General features: G+C 34.7%; 1 protein-coding gene across 1 annotated transcript; it reads left to right on the forward strand.

The window, feature by feature from the left end:
- Window positions 1–5,716: 5,716 nt before the first annotated feature.
- drc5 (dynein regulatory complex subunit 5) lies at window positions 5,717–13,783 on the forward strand (the record flags this gene model as incomplete). The annotated part of the gene is made up of 4 exons (XM_081378120.1): window positions 5,717–5,848; window positions 7,808–8,376; window positions 10,548–10,997; window positions 13,622–13,783. Exons 1-4 carry the CDS (start codon window positions 5,752–5,754, stop codon window positions 13,781–13,783), a joined length of 1,278 nt encoding a protein of 425 aa, XP_081234246.1. The 5' UTR covers window positions 5,717–5,751.
- Between the last annotated feature and the right edge of the window lie 5,648 nt (window positions 13,784–19,431).

Here is a 19,431-nt window from a genome sequence, read left to right on the forward strand (position 1 = left end):
ATGTGTAAACTGAACTCAGTGACACTACAGTGTTTAACATTGAAGTTAATGATTATTTTTGTTGTGGGTTATATTGCACTTTGCAGACTTTCCCTCAGGACGCGTCTCTCCGCTGCTCTTAGAGATCATTTGGAAATTGCTGGCATTTGTGTTTGAACAAAGAGTTTCTTTGTTTAGCTCAAGAGTTATTGATTCGGGAAGTTCAGAAGTTCAGATCTGTGAATATACTGCCAACTTTACTGAACTCCATGAACAGTGCATTGTTAACGTACGGATCTGAAACACTGGACGTGTTTGTCCGAGCTCACAACAGGTTTTGTGAGGGAACACAAATATATCAGAGGGAATGCATGCAAAAGACTTTACTTTTCCCCCTCCCATCCCAAATATTTTCCACCGTCTCCCTTTAGAAATGAGCTTTAAGTGGCCATTCACAGGATATTTGAAGGCATCAGCATAATAAATGAGGTGAAAACAGAGACTGTTGACATGAAATAAAGAGTGTTTTCAGCAGATCTGTTAATATTGATGAGCCTCAGACTCTCAACACTCATTCAACAAGCCATTTAGGATCATAAGCAGATCATCTCACTTTATTCTGAGTGTTTGCTGTTAGAAACACATTATTTGAGTCAGGATATGATAACTGCCCTATTGAAAGACAATACTGTTATTGCTCACAATATGACATGGATAAAACATCAATAATACAAAAACATGAATGACACTCAGTTAAATAACTACATCATTATATGTCCATATGAATCTAAACATTGTATGATTTCCTCATAGCTGCATTAATTGCAATAAAATGATTATAGATCATCATTGGATCAGTTCTCATTAAAGGGTTAATATGAAGGCTCAATACATTTCAATAAACAACGTAATCTGCCATAGATAAATGTCAACAGAGATAAATAAAAATGGCAACATCAATTCCCCTCACAGATCTCAAACTTTGACTTTTGACTTGACATTCAGTAACAGTTCTCACTCCAAACATCGAAACCATCACACAAACGAACACAAAAGCACACAAAATCGCTCCGGTTTGAATGAACTCAACATATTCTCCTCACATCACGCTTCCGTATAAATTCGCGTATCACTGTTTTTATTCAGGGTGAGTAATTGCTAACATAATTTTCATTTTTTGGGTGAACTAACCCTTTTACTTAACCACTGTTTACTTCTCCTGAGAGTTACAGCATCTGAGTAAATGGCACGAGCATCTGTTCGCTGTGATTCACCAACTGGGCGCATGAAGAGCGCGCTTCACCGCCAACATCTCGAGCTCTTCGTCGTGTCATTCCAGTCTATTAGTAGGCTACTCAGTACTTGGGATTTGGGAAGCGTGTGTGTTGTCATGTGGGATTACACTGGGACGACAGTGACGGGCCGCTGCAGGGCTTGGCTCTTGCGTTCTTGTCATTGATGTGTCGTAAAGAGAAGCGCGCCAGCAACGCTCTCGCACTCACTTCTCTCTCTCTCTCTCTCTCTTGCTTGTCATGTTGCATTGGTAGTTAATGCAGGAGTGCCGCAATATGAGTGACTCGATCTCTTTCTAGGAAGATTCCAATGAAATGATCACACCGTGAGTGTGGTTGAGGTTGTAATGTTCAGGCCTTGATATGTTTTTTCTGAATCAGCTCACTCTTAAAAAGAAAGTTTGCGCAAGGGGGGTTTTCACAGCGATTCCAGGGAAGGAACATCTCTGGTTCCTCAAAGAACCTTTCAGTGCACAATTCTTAAAAAGAATATTTTCTTCTTCTTAGTAAAAGTACATTTTAATAATCAAAAGAACCATTTGCCACTATAAAGAACTTTTTGTAAAATGGAAGCATTTCATTGATGTTAAAGGTTCTTCATGAAACCATCAAAATAACCTTTATTTTTAAGAGTGTAACTAGATTTAGTTGCATTTTTGTAGTTATTTTATATTTGAGATACAATGTAAGTGGGGGTAAGATACCCACCTTTCTTTTAGCTCCAGACCAGATGACAAAAACTCATCTCAGCACTTTTGAAGAATGGCTACGCTATTTAAAATTTTGTAATTTCATTTGAATATCAACATTTGTGAGATTTTATTCAGCCGAAACAGTTGAGGTTAATTTTGTGTCTGGAAAATAGTGGTCTATGTCATTAATTATGTTTAATATTAAAGTATTTTGTGTCTATTTGTCAATGGTGAATTTGTCGACACATCAGCATTATTAGATTTGTGGAGTAAAAGTTATAGTTTGAAGTAAAATTATAAAATTAGCCCAGTGGGGTAAGATGTGCCACTCAGAATTGACCTATGAATGCACTGAATGGCATGTTGTTGCTTGTGTTATTATTTTTAAATGTAATAATTATTGTAGCCTAATTAATGGAGTTATTCAGTTTTCCATGAACTAGATGTACATTTCAGACCTTTCGCTTTCGTTAAATCTTCGCTTTCTTGAGTGAAATCATTACATTTGCATTCATAGTGTTGCTATTTTGACACATCTTTAATTAAAATATGAGCAGTTAAATATGTAAATATTCATATGCCTGCAGTCACAGACTAATTTTACCTTTCAGATGAATCTCTTTTATTCTGTTTTGTCTGACATCGGTTTTTCAATTATTCAACTAAATTGTCAAAATTCTATAGAATAGTTGATTTAGTATTTTACATTGACACTTTATACATATATTCATAAGAATGATATCAAAAGTCATTCATGCATTCTGTAAAATTTGATTGCATATTTGTAATTTATGCATATGTTTTAATGCATATTAATGCATTCTGTAAAAGGATGGTCTCTTTGAATAATTTGACATTTTGTTCTATAACAACTAAATTGGCAAAATGGATTGGTAAATGCATTGTTCTTAAGCAGGGCATCTTCCCTCATGTTATCCTATAATGGTTTTAGTTAACCATAACTGCTTCGTGCTAGTTTACACTGAAGATTATGGGTTTGTTAAAATCTCTAACCTTAAGTATGGACCTCCTTTGGCTTTGTTTGTTTGTTATAAAAAGGCTGATGTGTTTTTAGGGATGCTGCTGCTGTTAAAACAAGGATCCTGATGAAGCGTGACATTAGCTTTTAGGCCAATATGGGCGAGTATTTGTGAGGACTGAAATCTCAGCAGTTTCAGGGTGTCAGTCGAGCGTCACATCTCGAGTTGATCTGGAGCTGTTCATGCTGAGGTTGACAGAAGCGTAATGAAGGTCTGGAGGTTAATGCTGATTATGCAGTTGTTTGTCTAGGCAGTCTTCTTTAAAACAAGATGCACAGTGTGATCTGATGCATATAGTGCATTGCTCTGTCTCTAGTTCTGTCTCAAAACCATGTGAGCCATGTGACTCCTCCTGTACCTGGATGAGTTTCCGAAAATGCGTTGATCATATTTCATCCCAAAATCAAAAGGAAAAAATATTGCATTTTGGATACAGGAAATAAAGCCTGTTTTTAGGGCTCATGTATTGTTTTGCATTTTGACATTTTTGTATGACAGTCAAGCACTTTCCTTCACTAATTCTCTATACACGACACCATTTTCAACTAACTTTTTATGCATTTTGGCCATGCATTTACAAGACAATGGTGTTTCGGCAGCCTGAAAATGCAAACTTTAATAAAATAAAAAAAGGGGTTGGTTTCAAAGTGCAAGGTTACACTTTATTTTAAAAGCAAATTTGTGAAAATGGTGACGTCATGCGCATGTGTATTACATGTGGAGACGATAGCAGTATCTTTTTCAAAATCTAGCACTTTCCCGCTTTCAAAAGTTTGCGTTTTCAGGCCCCCAAAACTCCGCTGTCGTGTAAATGAACAGCCAAAACGCATACAAAGTTTCCCTTTTTAGTTGAAAACGGTTTGTCTGTAAATGGCCCATCAGGAAGCAGGTTTTAAAGTCCCCCTGTAGTCAATCATTTTATCCCTTAAACTCATCTTTGATCACTAAAATTACATATTTAAACGTTTTTTCCTTGAAAACAAATGTCTTCATACCTTAAAATATCTTGAATGTAACTCGACACCCTTGCCTCATTTAGTATAGCCTACGTGGTTCTATGAATATGCAAATGAGCCCCGCCTCCACTCACTCACTCAGCTCAGAGATCCACTGGTTGACGATCACACGTTGATCTGATTGGTTATAAGGTCGTTTGTGACGTCAGAAACACCAGCGATTTCAAAGCGTGTTTTTGAGACTGTGTCATTATTCATCTCAATTACTTCTGTAATGTATAATGGTTCATATAAATTATACATATTTAATGGTTCACTACATTTTGATTCACTATACTATACACTGGGCAGATTTGTTATGCAAAAAGTGTGTTATGAAATGAAATTGTTTTAATCATAAATTATTCATGACATAATCCATAATCCTGAGATGATCTTTTCCCCACGTTGTGCAGGTGCTAGGTCAGATTCAGGACACTATGGTGCATTGAAGTTTGACCTCATTTTCAGATGTGTGTCAATCATCTTTCAAATGTGATGTTTCCATACACATTTTCAATTAGCGGAGTTTAGAAATGATCACTCATTCATAATGCATGTATTGTTATAAAGGCAGTTTTCTTTCTTTGATAATATAATTGTGTCATATTATTTGATACATTTTTATGATTTGTAAATATAGGCTTTATGTATTTATGCATGTATATATCTTGTTGATGCCATGTTTACTCATTATCTCCCTTGAGCATGGGAAAGGTGCTTTATAAATAAAAATGTAAATGTAGCTATTATTATTATGATTATGATTTGCATGGTCTGCCCCACATTTGCATGAGGTGATGCCCTCATTCACAGTGATTTGCATGTCTTTGAAGTGTATTCATGGGCTTGTTTGAACTGCAAAACCAATTTGAAATGTTATTTCTTGTGTGATGCAGAAATAAATTAACTTATGTGAATCATCACATTACAATCTGTACAGTGTCATTTGTCATGTGCATGACTTTTTTATATATAGCATATATATATATATATATATATATATATATATATATATATATATATATATATATATATATATATATATATATATATATATATATATTACACAAAACATTTTTTTGTTTTTTGTTTTATGTCAAAATGTGAAAATTTACTTTTTTATATTATTTTAGATAAAAAGCTAAGTGAAAATAGCCATGCATTTCCCAGACTTTGAACTTTATTGTGCCTTTATCTTCTATATGCGTTTCAACTTTTACACTGACATCCCTCGTTCTTCATTCTTTAACGTTTCTTCTGTCTTCTTCAGGTTTACATAGTGTAATGATGGTGTGGATAATGGTTTATTTTAACCATGTGTGAGGCTGTTTGTTTTCACATCACATAGGCGCGTGATCAGCGGCAAGTGACGGAAGGCAAGGGCGCGAGCACGTCTCTGCTACCATGGTAACATCAAACGTTACACAGGAACTGAAAGTAAGTCGTCAACATTTCGAAGTGTTTAACTATTTAATTAATTAATATAATGTATATTCTATTCAAATTCGTTATTTTATTCATTAGTATCGACTATTTTAACGGGGAAACTCGCTTAGTAAATACACAATGCATCCATCAAGAAAAGTTGTTGACCTCTCCAGCAATATTATATTTTATATTTATGATATGAGTCATATTTAATGTCGTAAAGGAGTTGTTTTCTGTCAGTTTTAGCGGAATGTCTCAGAGTCAGTCTTCACGGAGACCCAGGGGAATGAGGCCGGCGAACGGAGTCGCTGACGGGCGGAAAATGCGCAGCCTCATCGCGGAGGATCCTGACTGGTCGCTGGCACTGGTTCCTTCACTAACAACACTCTGCCTACAGCATATTATAAAACAATTTGAAGGTAAACAATACAAATGTAGCCTATCATTTGTGACCCTGGACCACAAAACCAGTCACATGGGTCTATTCTTTGAAATTGAGATTTATACATCATCTGAACGCTGAATGAATAAGCTTTCCAATTGATGAATGGTTTGTTATGATAGGACAATATTTGAAAATCTGGAATCTGATGGTGCAAAAAAAAATCTAAACATTGAGAAAATCACCTTTAAAGTTGTCCTGTATTCACTCACAAAAAATAAATGTTTTATATATTTACTAATATTTTAGGATAATTAATATCCGAATGATTTTTGGCATAAAAGAAAAAGCGATAATTTTGACCCACACAATGTATTGTTGGCTATTGCCACAAATATACCCGTGCGACATGTGACTGGTTTAGTGATCCAGGGTCACATTATACATTTAGTTTATTCACTCATATAACCACCACCATAAGTATAAGCTTCATATTCACTCTATATATATCGGACCAAAAGAACCAAGAATAGTGTAAACACACCTTAAGAATTAGCTTCATATAACTTTACACTACCAGTCAAAAGTTTTGGATCGGTAAGATTTTTAATGTTTTTAAAAGAAGTCTCTTCTGCTCACCAAGGCTGCATTTATTTGATTACAAATACAAAGAAAAACAGTAATATTGTGACATATATTATTACAATTTAAAACAGCTTTTTTTTCTGTTTGAATATAGTAAAGTGTAATTTATTCCTGTGATCAAAGCTGAATTTTCAGCATCATTACTCCAGTCTTCAGAGTCACATGATCCTTCAGAAATCATTCTAATATGATGATCTGATGCTCAAAAAACTAGCTACTAATATGTATCATTTAGGTACTAATATGGCCCTTTATGGGTAAATAAGGCACATACAGTCAAACCAAAAGTGATTCAGACACCAGATATATATATATATATATATATATATATATATATATATATATATATATATATATATATATATATACATTTTTTTTTACTAGTGGGTGCAGGACACTATAGTTCATTTGTGACCCTGGATCACAAAACCAGTCACATGTCGCACGGGTATATTTGTGGCAATAGCCAACAATACATGGTATGGGTCAAAATTATTGATTTTTCTTTTATGCCAAAAATCATTAGGATATTAAGTAAAGATCATGTTCCATGAAGATATGTTGTAAATTTCCTACCGTAAATATATAAAACTGTATTTTTGTGAGTGAATGCTGCACAATCGCGAACATAAATGAACAACTTTAAAGGAGATTTTCTCAATGTTTCGATTTTTTTGCACCCTCAGATTCCAGATTTCCAAATATTGTCCTATCATAACAAACCATACATCAATGGGAAGATTATTTGTTCAGCTTTCAGATGATGTATAAATCTCAATTTCAAAAAATTTACCCATGTGACTGGTTTTGTGGTCCAGGGTCACATTTATGTAAGTGAGGAGAGCAAAATAAAGTAAACTGTGTCATATTATACCCAAAAATTCTACCAGTAAAATTTATAAAAAATTTGGGACCAAAAATGATTCAGACACTTTGACCTGATCATGTTCTGTTGAAGTCTTTTTTCTGTAATTGCAAATGCGACCTTTTTACACACAGACTGAACAAAATGAAGCATTGCTTGGTAATTTGTTGAGCTAAATATGTATTATCTAATAGTGTAGTTAAATTTAACAGCTGACAGATATTCAACATAATTCATTTGTTAAACAGTCTAACAGAAGGATGGACAAAACCAGTGAAATATCAACTGATTTGATAACTCATATTTAATACACGAATAAATATAGCGAATAAACTGTGATAATGTGAGAAATGTTGAAGGGTACTGCCCCAGTGACAGCTTTTGTACTATGTTTTGAGAGTGTATTGTAATTGTTTGCAGATGTCATTAATGAAAGGATGTTCTCAGTGTGCACATGAGCCTGTATTGTGCATTAATATGTTGCAGAGAACCCCATTCTGGATGAACTCACGGCCAACTATAAAGCGTATGTCCTCCAGCGACTGCCAGCGTCTCTTCCCTTGACCGTCAGCGCAAAGCTCATCAGTGATGAGAGCTACTGGAAGCGCTGCTGTGAAGGTCGCTGGCGTCTCTGTGACGTCTCCACATACGGCAACAGCTGGAAACGCATGTTCTTTGAGCGTCACCTAGAGAACATCATTGAACTCTTCATCCCAGATGCAACCGACACCAAGACCGTCCTGGATCTGGTGCCACTGTGTGGAAACTACGTGAAGCGCCTTAAAGTCTCTCAGCTGCTGCCGCCCATCAAAGAGCCGCCCAGCTTTGACGAGGACGATCGTTCGGATTGTGCCAGTGATATGGGCAGTGAAGGACCCTCCATTGATCACTTTGATTTCCAGATTCTGCTCGACAAACTCCCGAACCTGGAAGAGCTCAGCGTGGCGTATGGAGTGAAAGGATGCGGCATGAACTTTGAGTGGAATTTGTTTGAGTTCACCTTCAGAGACTGTGAATCCCTGGCAAAGGCCCTCAATTCCTGCAAGACTTTACAGGTTCATAAACTTCAAACCACTTTAAACTTCTTAAGTTTAATGCTTCCAGCTCCCAAGCAACTCCATAGCAACCAAACTAGAGTACCCTAGCAACCGTTTTGCAAGACCCATATCTCTGTATCAGAACATCGTATAGAGATGAGGTTTGGCTCTTTTGACTCATGCTAGCAAACAGCACTTCCAACATGCTACACATGCTAGCAGTGAATAGCTACATGCTAATAGCGATTAGTTAAGTGTTAAATCATGCCAAGATCATGCTAAGAACTCTATAAAAACTCCATAGTAACCATCTGTGACAACTTCCAACCACCTAGTAACACCATATCAACCGCCCTAAATACCTTAGCAACCGCCTAGCAACACCATAGCAACCACCCAGAACACCCTAGCAACCACCCAAAACACCCTAGCAACCACCCAGAACACCCTAGCAACCACCTAGCTACAGCATAGCACCCACCCAGAACACCCTAGCAACCGCCTAGCAACCACCCAAAATATCTTAGCAACCACCCAAAATACCTTAGTAACCGCCCATAACACCCTAGCAACCGCCTAGCAAAAAACTTTCTGGTCCAAACTTTTTCAAGCCAAATTAAAGTTTGTCTTGAGAAACTTTCTCATCTAGTTGTTATTATTAGTGTTTTTTTTCTTTTTCTTCAGTTTTCAGAAACATTTTATAGGCTATGCAAAATATAGGATCACATTAAAGGGTTAGTTCACCCGAAAAAGAAAATTCTCTCAGTAATTACTCGCCCTCATGTCGTTCCAAACCCGGCCGTAAGACTTTCGTTCATCTTCAGAACACAAATTAAGATGTTTTCAATGAAGATTTCTGTCCCTCCATTGACAGCTACACAACTACCACTTTCAAGCCCCAGAAAGGTAGTAAAGACATCATTAAATGAATCCACGTGACTCCAGTGGTTTAACCTCAATTTTTGAGAAGCAGCATGAGTGCTTTGTTTGCGCAAAAAAAGAAAATAATTTACCACTTTATTTTATATAATATTAATTTCCAAAGAGCATTCACTAAACAATGTCTGCTCTTGTGTCAACACAACACGCATACATTGTTGTGCTCTTGTGAAATTCATATTTTGTTAATAAAGTGGTAAATTATGTTTTTTTTTTTTTGCGCAAACAAAGCACTCGCTTCATAAAATTGAGGTTAAACCACTGGAGCCACATGGATTCTTTAATGATGTCTTTACTACCTTTCTGGGCCTTGAAAGTGGTAGTTGCGTAGCTGTCAATGGAGGGACAGAAATCTCTCAGATTTCATCAAAAATATCTTCATTTGTGTTCTGAAGATGAACGAAAATCTTACGGGTTTGGAACGACATGAGGGTGAGTAATTACTGACAGAATTTACATTTTTGGGTGAACTAACCCTTTATAGTCCCCCTGTGGTGAAAATCAAGCTTTTAATGTTGTTTATATGTCTATATGGTGTTTTTAATCTGCTTTAAGACAAACCATGTGTAAATTCATAAGTCGACACCATCGCTGAGTATTTTCTCCTTAAAACTGCAGTGAACCAAAGACAGTCTCAAACACACGCTTTGAAATCGCTGGTGTTTCTGACGTCACAAATGACCTTGTAACCAATCAGATCAACGTGTGATCGTCAACCAGTGGGTCTCTGAGCTGAGTGAGTGAGTGGAGGCGGGGCTCATTTGCATATTCATAGAGCCGCGTATACTAAATGAGGCACGGGTGTCGAGTTACATTCAAGATATTTTAAGGCATGACATTTTTTTTCAAGGATTTTAAAAAAAAATGTAAATGTCATTTTGGTGATCAACAAGGGATAAAATGATTGACTACAGGGGGATTTTAAGTCTTCTGTTAAATTTTCTGTGGAACACAAAAGGAGATGTTTAGCAGAATGTTCACACTGTTTTCTTATAATAAAGCATATAGTGATCAAGAACTGTCAAGCTCCAAGAAGGACATGAAATCATCATAAAAGAAGTCCATACATCTTACATGTATGCCTGGTCTTCATACAAAATCATGATATGACTCCAGAAGACTTGATATATAGCACGCACGTCATATGGACTCATTTTATGGTGCTTTTATTGTCCTGCTTGAGAGCCGCTGGCATTCGTCAGAGCATCTGTGTTGACATTTGGTTGTTAAATTCCAACTTTTCTCACCAGGTCTTCAGGATCCATCGCAGTAAGGTGGACGATGAGAAGTGTTGCATGCTTGTGAGTCAATTGCTGGATCACCCGTCCCTGCAGGAGCTGGACTTTTCATATAATCACATCAGCGACCGCGGAGCCCGGGCCATCGGGAAGCTTTTGAACCGCAGTCAGCTGAAGAGGCTGGTCGTCTGCAACAACCAGATAAGAGCTTCAGGAGCTCAGGCACTGGCTCATGCTCTGGCCAGAAACGCCACGCTGATGTCCCTCAACCTGAGGCTCAACCGCATCGGGGATGAAGGGGGTCAAGCTCTGGCTCAGGCTCTGATCATGAACAAGACCTTAGAGAACCTTCACCTGGGGGGAAATAACATGTCGGAGCCCACGGCTGCGGTGCTGTCTCAGGCTTTGGTGGAGAACTGGACCCTCAAGAGCCTAAACCTGTCCAACAACAGACTGGGAGTCGTGAGTAAACCTGAGAATAGGAAATTTAACACATTCTCATCTAAAAAAGGGACAAATCACAACTTTTCAACCAATATAGAACACTGCAAAAAGTGAGTTTGTCTTGTTTTCCACTAAAAAATCCCAAACATTCTTAAAGTAAGATAAATTTGAATAAACTGTCAAAATTCACTGTAAAACGTGATTTTCGTACTCAGTAATTTTGTCTTGTTTTCCAGTATAAATAAACAAGACGCTCAATTAAACAAGAACAAGGGGGAAAAAAATAAAAAAAAACTTAAAACAAAAAATACCTGCCAATATGGTAAGAAAAAAATCATTCAAGGTTTATTTTTTCTTACCCCATTGGCAGATGTTTTTCTCATTTTTAGCACCACTTAATTTTGATAATTCTTTCAGAAAACAAAACATTTTATATTCTGTATTATCTTTGTTTTACAGTAAAATATCTAAGCTTTCTTCAGGTAAGATAAAAAAACATGATTTTTCTTATATTCAGTATTTTTCTCTTGTTTTTCAGTACAAGAACACAAGATATTTTCTGAGAAATGCGTCAAAATTAAACAAGAAAAAATTAATAAAACAAGAAGAAAAAAAAATCATCTGCCAATGGGGTTAGAAAATTAACCTAACATTTTATTTTTTATTTTCGTAGATATTTTCTCTCATTTTTGGCATAAAGTTCACAAAATTTTGATCAAATATTCAGAAAACAACACTCAATATTTTGTTATTTTGCTTCTCAAGTAAATGTATCTTGATTTAAGAATGTTTAGATATTTGTACTGGAAAACAAGACAAAAATCACATTTTGCATTGACCTTTCCTGGATGTTAAAATGGGTGGAAAAAAATCTTACATAGTGACAAGTGGAAAACAAATTACGGTAACAAGAAGGAACATTCTGGAAACCACCACTAAAACCCCAGCATCATATTGCAACATTTGCTGTCTCTAATATTCCCTTTTTTTCTTTCAATGAAAAACAAAGGCCTGTTTTAAAGCATTTAATTGTCTGTAAAGAGGTGAATATGAAACGATACAGCCCTGTCGTTCACGTTCAATTATTCATGGCAGCAGGATAGATGTGCGCTAACACACAGACGTGTGGGATGGGGATTACCTCTCTCCTGGGACGGATCGTCCAAATGGTTCCTGCATTTATCCGCTCCTCCCATCTCTGTTTCAAGGCAAATCATATTTCAAACAATTGCCTCTCATTCCGGAAAGAGCTCTGGCGCTACACACCCGAAGCATTAGTCTGCACAGTCAAGAGATCTTAATGTGAAATGTAGAGTTTGCAGCTGTGCTGTAAAATGTGATAGGCTTCGTCATCGGAGTACTTCAACCTTCGGATAGTGCGATGCCATTTACAGAAGAGATATTCAGCATTAACCATCAAATCTGATGCAAAGTCATACTGAATTATGATGGTCTGATCATTAAAAAAGACATGAATTCATCAAAAGCATTACATAAAATCAAAATTTGCTTTCTTAATACATGTTTCGGGTCTTAATAATGTGAATTTACCATCAGTTCATGTTATGGATGATTTTCTTTCATCAAAATGCTTCTGATATGACTTTTTTCAGTTGATGTCGCGAAGGCCATATGGGTTAGAGGTTAATGTTAAAATATTGAATCTAGTCGTAATGCAGCCTTTCTCATTTATTAAATCATTTTATGCAGCAAAGCTTAACAATAATACCAAAAACGTAGTAATTTACACCTAGTGTGTTGCTATGGCTTGGATACTTCCTTCAGTGTTCAGTGTCAGTGCCCATTTTAACATCCACAAGGTGAAAATTATACAAAAGTTCAAAAGTCTGGGGTATGTACGATTTTTAAAAAAGAAATTAATACTTTTGTTGAGCAAGGATGCATTAAATTGATCAAAAGTCATTTATAATGTTACAAAAATATTTCTATAAATGTTCAAATAAATGCTGTTCTTTTGAACTTGCTATTCATCAAAGAATCCTGAAAAATAATAATAATTTCTCGAGCATCAAATCATCATATTAGAAAATGTAAATGTAAATTAATAATTAAGCACCAATAATAATTAATGATTAAGCAGCAGATCATCATATTAGAGTGATTTCTGAAGGATCATGTGACACTGAAGACTGGAGTAATGATGCTGAAAATTCAGCACAGGAATAAATTACATTTTTACAATATATTCACATAGAAAACAGTTATTTTAAATTATAATAATATTTCACAATAGTTCTGTTTTTACTGTATTTTTGATCACATAAATTGTGAGCATAAGAGACTTCCTTCAAAAGCTTTTAAACGTTTGAACGATGGTGTAGGTCTTAATAAATCGCCAATTCTCCACTGTTTAATATTTGGTTGTGGTGAAATGTTGTCTTTTTTAACCTTTACTCTCATGTAACTGAGCTCTTTTTACCGTCACGTTCGTTTATGATAGATAAAATCAAGTCTCGCCTATTATTTTTCTCATTTAACATGTTTTACTTGGAAGCAAATGCCATTTCTTGTTCACTTTAGTTTAAAGTAGAAAGTCTTGAATGAAATCAGTCAACCCTCTGATTTGTGTGTAATCCAAATAAAATGTCACATCTCTGTGTGTGTGTGTGTGTCTACTACAGGACGGCGGAAAGCTTCTGGAGGAAGGGATGTCCCACAACAGCAGTGTGTTGGAGTGTGACATCCGGCTGACCGATGTGGGTCAGGACAGTGAGTACTGCATCGCTCAGGCTCTCCGAGCCAATCAGGTCCAGGCTGCCCGCAAAAATCAATCACAACTGTGATCCCAGTGCCAAAGTAGAGTCAGCCAGGGAATCATTACTGGCCACTGAAAAACACTGAAAACTAATTAAAAAATGACCAAAATTACTCTTACTAGATCTATTATTCTTAAACAATGAAATAAAAATTTATTTAAAATTTTAAAAAATGTATTCAGACACCTTTCTCACATTATCACAGTTTATTCGCTATAATGTAGAAAATGGTAATAAAATATGACGAGTTATGAACACGTTGATATTTCACTGGCTTTGTCCGTCCTTCTGTTAGACTGTCTCACACATGAATTATGTTGAATATCTGTCAGCTGTTAAATTTAACTACACTATTAGATCATACCAGTTTAGCTCAACCAATCACCAAGCAATGCTTCATTTTGTTCAGTCTGTGTGTAAAAAGAGCATTAGCAATTAAAGAAAACACACTTCAGCAGAACATGATCAGCTCAAAGTGTCTGAATAATTTTTGCTCCCAAATTTGTATATATTTTACTGGAAGTCACTTTATGAAGAATTTTTGGGTATAATATGACACAGTTTACTTTATTTTGCTCTCCTCACATATATACATGAACTATAGTGTCCTGCACACACTAGTAAAAAAAATAAAAATAAATTATATCTGGTGTCTGAATCATTTTTGGTTTGACTGTATACATTTTACATTACATTTAAATGGAAATACACAAACAAGAACAAGGATGATAACTATAACGATAATGATAAAGATATCGTTCTAAATGTAAAAGAATAGCAGAGTTCACACCACAACTGTAACGCCCAGTAAACAATTACTGTCTTTCAATGTTGAAATATGGTTGAAAATAAGTCGATCCTTGGACTGGTTTACGACGTGTTTTCAGCTGATCATCTAAGACAGGATAAGTCCTGTTATACATGCTAAAATAACGGAGAAAACACAAACTATCAAACCATGTTCATTATTATCTCAAATAAATTTAAAGAGTTTTACATATTCCATCAAGACGTTAAGGATCGACCTGTTTACAACGTTGAAAAGTCGCAATTACACGTTGAAGATTTACGTCTATTCAACGTCTAATAGACGACTTTTTGCTAGCTGGGCGGTGACGGCACAGAGGAACGAAATCACTTTCAGAGGGATTTTTTTCCAGCGGATGAACGATAAAAACACAGACAGCCAATCAGAATCCATCCTGCTTTAAAGAGCTCGAGCTTTTAAAGCGACAGACGTCAAAGTGGCTCTCAGAATAAACAGGGCTGCGTTTCCCAAAAGCATCGTTATCCAACTATCCAACTAAGTTCAGTTGAGTAGTGGTAATGATGGAACTTGCATCCCAGAACGATATTGTGCGCTGGTGTGGACACTAATATAGTTCTCGGTATAGTTGTGGTCATCGCCTGTAAGATCAGCGTGTTTGGCTCTTGATTAGCAGTGCATGACAGACTGTCAGTGATATGACTCCTGCAGGAGAATTAGCTCATGATTAGCGAGCCGTTTGTTGAGTGGCAAAGGTCTCTGACAGTGAGTGTGTTGAAGATCTCCTTCAGTGTAGAAATGCTGATCAGCTATTTCCCACTCCGCTTCATCGCTGTTAGTTGAAGTTTAAAGACGCTGTCCTTTTCATCAAGCATTTATACATACAGATCATGATATGAAACTCTCAGTGAAAGTATTTGCCGGACATCATGCACCGCTTTATACTTTAATGTGAACATTAAACGCATTTTACTTATTCAACAAGAAATAAAAATGGTGTCCCAAAATGATCCATTGGGATCTGATCAGATGATTAAAAATGGGTGTTATGGACACTATTGGTAAAAGGTTTGGGATCCATAAGAGTTTTACAAATCTTTTATTCAGCAATGATGCATTAAATTGATCAAAAGTGACATTTTCTGAACTTTCCTGTTAATCAAAGAACACATTTTTTTATCTCGGTTTCCACAAAAATATGAAGCTTCATAACTCTTTTCAACTAATAATAATCATAAATGTCATCAGATCCTCATATTAGAATGATTTGTGAGGATCATGTGACACTGAAGATGCTGAAAATACAGCTTTGATCAAAGGAATAAATTACATTTTAATATATATTCACTGTTATTTTAAATTGTAATAATATTTCACAATATTACTGTTTTTGCTGTTTTTGATTAATAAATGCAGCCTTGTTGAGCTTTCAAAAAACAAAACAAAAATCTTACAGACCCCAAACTTTTATCAGTACCCGGAGCCAGACCTGAATGAATGCCTAATAGCTTATTAGTTCTCATTTTTGACTAGTCCACACAGACCAGGCGACATTAGTCGAAAAGGAAATTGCTTTCATTACATTTTTGATGAAAGATAATGCGCACAGATGCAAATTCACTAAAAGACCAGGAGTTTTATTCAATTTTTATACACATGTTTGGCATCTAACCTGAGATATGCCGCATATAGTCAACATAGTGTTTACAGACTGATATATGACACTGGTTATTGTGTAAGCTCTATTTCCACTGAACATCGTCCATGGCATCAGAACGGCAGGGAATTACAATAATCATCCATGATTATAAAGTATCATTTGGTCAGTGGGATATTAATGAATAGACTTTCCACTCAATGTCATAAAACATTCAGGAGAAATAATCACTTTCTGTCATTTAGAATTTGTTTCAGCATTGTGATACTGATTATTGACACACACACACAGACACACACACACACACACACACACACACACACACACACACACACACGCAAGCACATGCATCTTGTTATTCAATACATCCAAAGTCACATTGACGTTTACTGTATGCACACATATAATGGTCAAATAAACAATTGCCTTCAAAATTGTGACATTTTCTGTGCACATAAAAGTTTCTTTTTGTTATACAAAATGTTTCCTATTATAATATATCAAGACAGAACAGATTTTCTTTCCAAAGTTACAAAATGTGGTCACCTGGAAACTCTTGGTCCTCTAATGTGCATACTAGGATGAATCTCTTGAATTCTGTCAATTAATACACTACCGGTTAAAAGTTTGGAATAATTGTGTTTTTTTTTTTTTTTATGTTTTTGAAAAATAAGTCTCTTCAAGGCTGCATTTATTTAATTTAAAATACAACAAAAACAGCAATATTGTGAAATATTATCACAACTTGAAAGAACTGTGAATATATAGTAAAATGTAATTTATCCCTGTGAAAGACATTTATTATGTCTTTAATTTAAGAAGAATTTAATTTTCTTTTCATCAAAAAGTCCTGAAAAATGTATCAAGATTTTCACAAAAATATTAAACAGCAAAACCTGTTTTCAACATTGATAACCGTAAGAACCACCATTTGTAAGTCGCTTTGGATAAAAGTGTCTGCTAAATGATTAAATGTAAAATAATAATTGAGCACCAATAATAATTGATAATGAATAAGCATCAAATCAAGGATCATGTGACACTGAAGACTGGAGTACAATTCAGTTTTGATCACAGGAATAAATTACTTTTTAACATATATTCACATAGAAAACAGTTATTTTAAACTGTAATAATATTTCACAATATTTCTATTTTTACTGTATTTTTAATCAAATAAATGCAGCTTTGGTAAGCATGAGAAACTTCTTTCAGAAATATAAAAAAAATCTTAATTATTCCAAATTTTTGACCTGTAGTGTATTGTCTGGATAATTGTTTGCCCTAAAATTAAAAGAATAAAATAAGAAATTATTTTAATTTATTTTGCATAAAGAAAATGTATCCTAGCATTCAGATTTTTGTGTTGTTGCTTTTTTTGGAGAAAATTATTATTATTTTTATTTCACAAATATAGTAATCACCATTTGAAAGGGAAATGTGCCTAATTGTCTTGAAAAAGTGGTTTAATTATGCAAAGATTATAACTTCCTTTTAATTTTGGGTAAAATATGACCCAGACATAATTGAATATCATAATTATGAAATTATAGAAAAATGATGATACATTTGTGAATTTTAAACATTCAACAATTCTTATTCTGGGCTAGTTTTAAACTTCAGGATGAAGTGATTTGGAAACAGAAAGATTGTGAGCTTGAGCCTGTGCTTCACTATCTGTCGGAGGTCAGAGGTCATGCAGAGGTTAACTCTATATACTGTCATACATTATGCAGTTCGCTTGGGCTTTTATAGATTATTTTGCCAATGCTTTAAATGAGTTCTGATTCTCTGAAAACAAAGGATAGTTTTTGGTGCTGATGTACAGTAAGTGAACAAAGACATATCTATATTCTGCAGCAAATATTTGCCCTCGACTTTGCAGTTTCAAGATTTGACAGAACATGAGCATCTATATTTATATTTCTAATTTTAAGATTCATTTTGAACATTATTTGTGTGTGGGGCTTATTTTTAGATTTGCTTTTCCGAGGGACCGATCTTACGGCTCAAAATGATTACGACATATTTTACTTTTTACAGTAACTTTTACATTTATATAAATGCAATGTCAACAGTTATAAGCTTTTAAATAATTCAACATAAACACTAAAATAATACAGTCTGAGGCACTTACGTTCCATATAAAAAGAGGTAGTTGCAGAAAATGTAAAAAATAATAATAATAATAATGCTTTAGTTGATCCTACCTTACATATTAAATATTATCTTACATGCATAAGATAATGTTTATTAATGATCTAGCAGGACATTTCAAAGATTATGTATTTTGTTTGAGGTTCTCATGTCCTTCAGGCTGCATGTATTAAATTATTCAAAGCACCGACACTGTTGCCATAAATAGATCAGAAAAGAAACAGGTTTATGAATACTTTGTAAGAATTTTTTACTGAATTATCTGTTCTGTATCATCCTTTTTAATTTTAATAAAAGTGATTTTATGTTCATAATGATTTAATTTTTTTAGGAAACACTTTATTTCAAAGCTGTTGATCTATATATATATATACATTGCAAAAATGTAAAAATGTTTTGTTGCATTCTGATTGAATGACTAAAGTAAGTTTTTTTTTTTTTTTCAATATAGACAATTTTATTATAACTTTATATAACTTTCTTAATGTGTTTTTGATGTCAACGATTTGTCAATGCATGTTATTGCAAATAATTTTTTTTGGAATGATGTTGAAATTTCATCTTCATCTTCATCAACTTTTACATTTTTACAATGATCATTTTCCATTTCTCATTTTTTTTTCTTTAAATATTTTGTTGTACTTAAAAAGATGTTCTATTATGGAAGTAAAATGGGATGTGAATGCCATTTCATGTTGACTTCAAATGCAATGTGAGAAGTAGTTTGGCAGATGTTTAAGAAGCTGAATAAGTGTGTTAAAGGGATAGTTCACCCAAAAATATAAATTATTCCATGATTTACTCACCCATGCTGTATATGACTTTCTGTGTCTTCTTTCAACACAATCAGAGTTATATTAAAAAATATGTAATGGCATTGAATAGAGCCTGAGTTTTTGAAGCCCCCAAAAAAGCTCATCCATGCATAATAAAAGTAATCCTTACGACTCCAAGGGGTTAATAAAGGTCTTCTGAAGCGAAACAATGCGTTTTTCTATGAAAAATATTAATATTTATAACTTTATAAACTATAATATCTTGCTTCCGGTAACGGCCGTATGACGAGACATAAATTATGGGATATTAATGTTAATT

Source organism: Scardinius erythrophthalmus (assembly GCF_964197995.2).
Source record: "Scardinius erythrophthalmus genome assembly, chromosome: 11".
NCBI lineage: Eukaryota > Metazoa > Chordata > Actinopteri > Cypriniformes > Leuciscidae > Scardinius > Scardinius erythrophthalmus.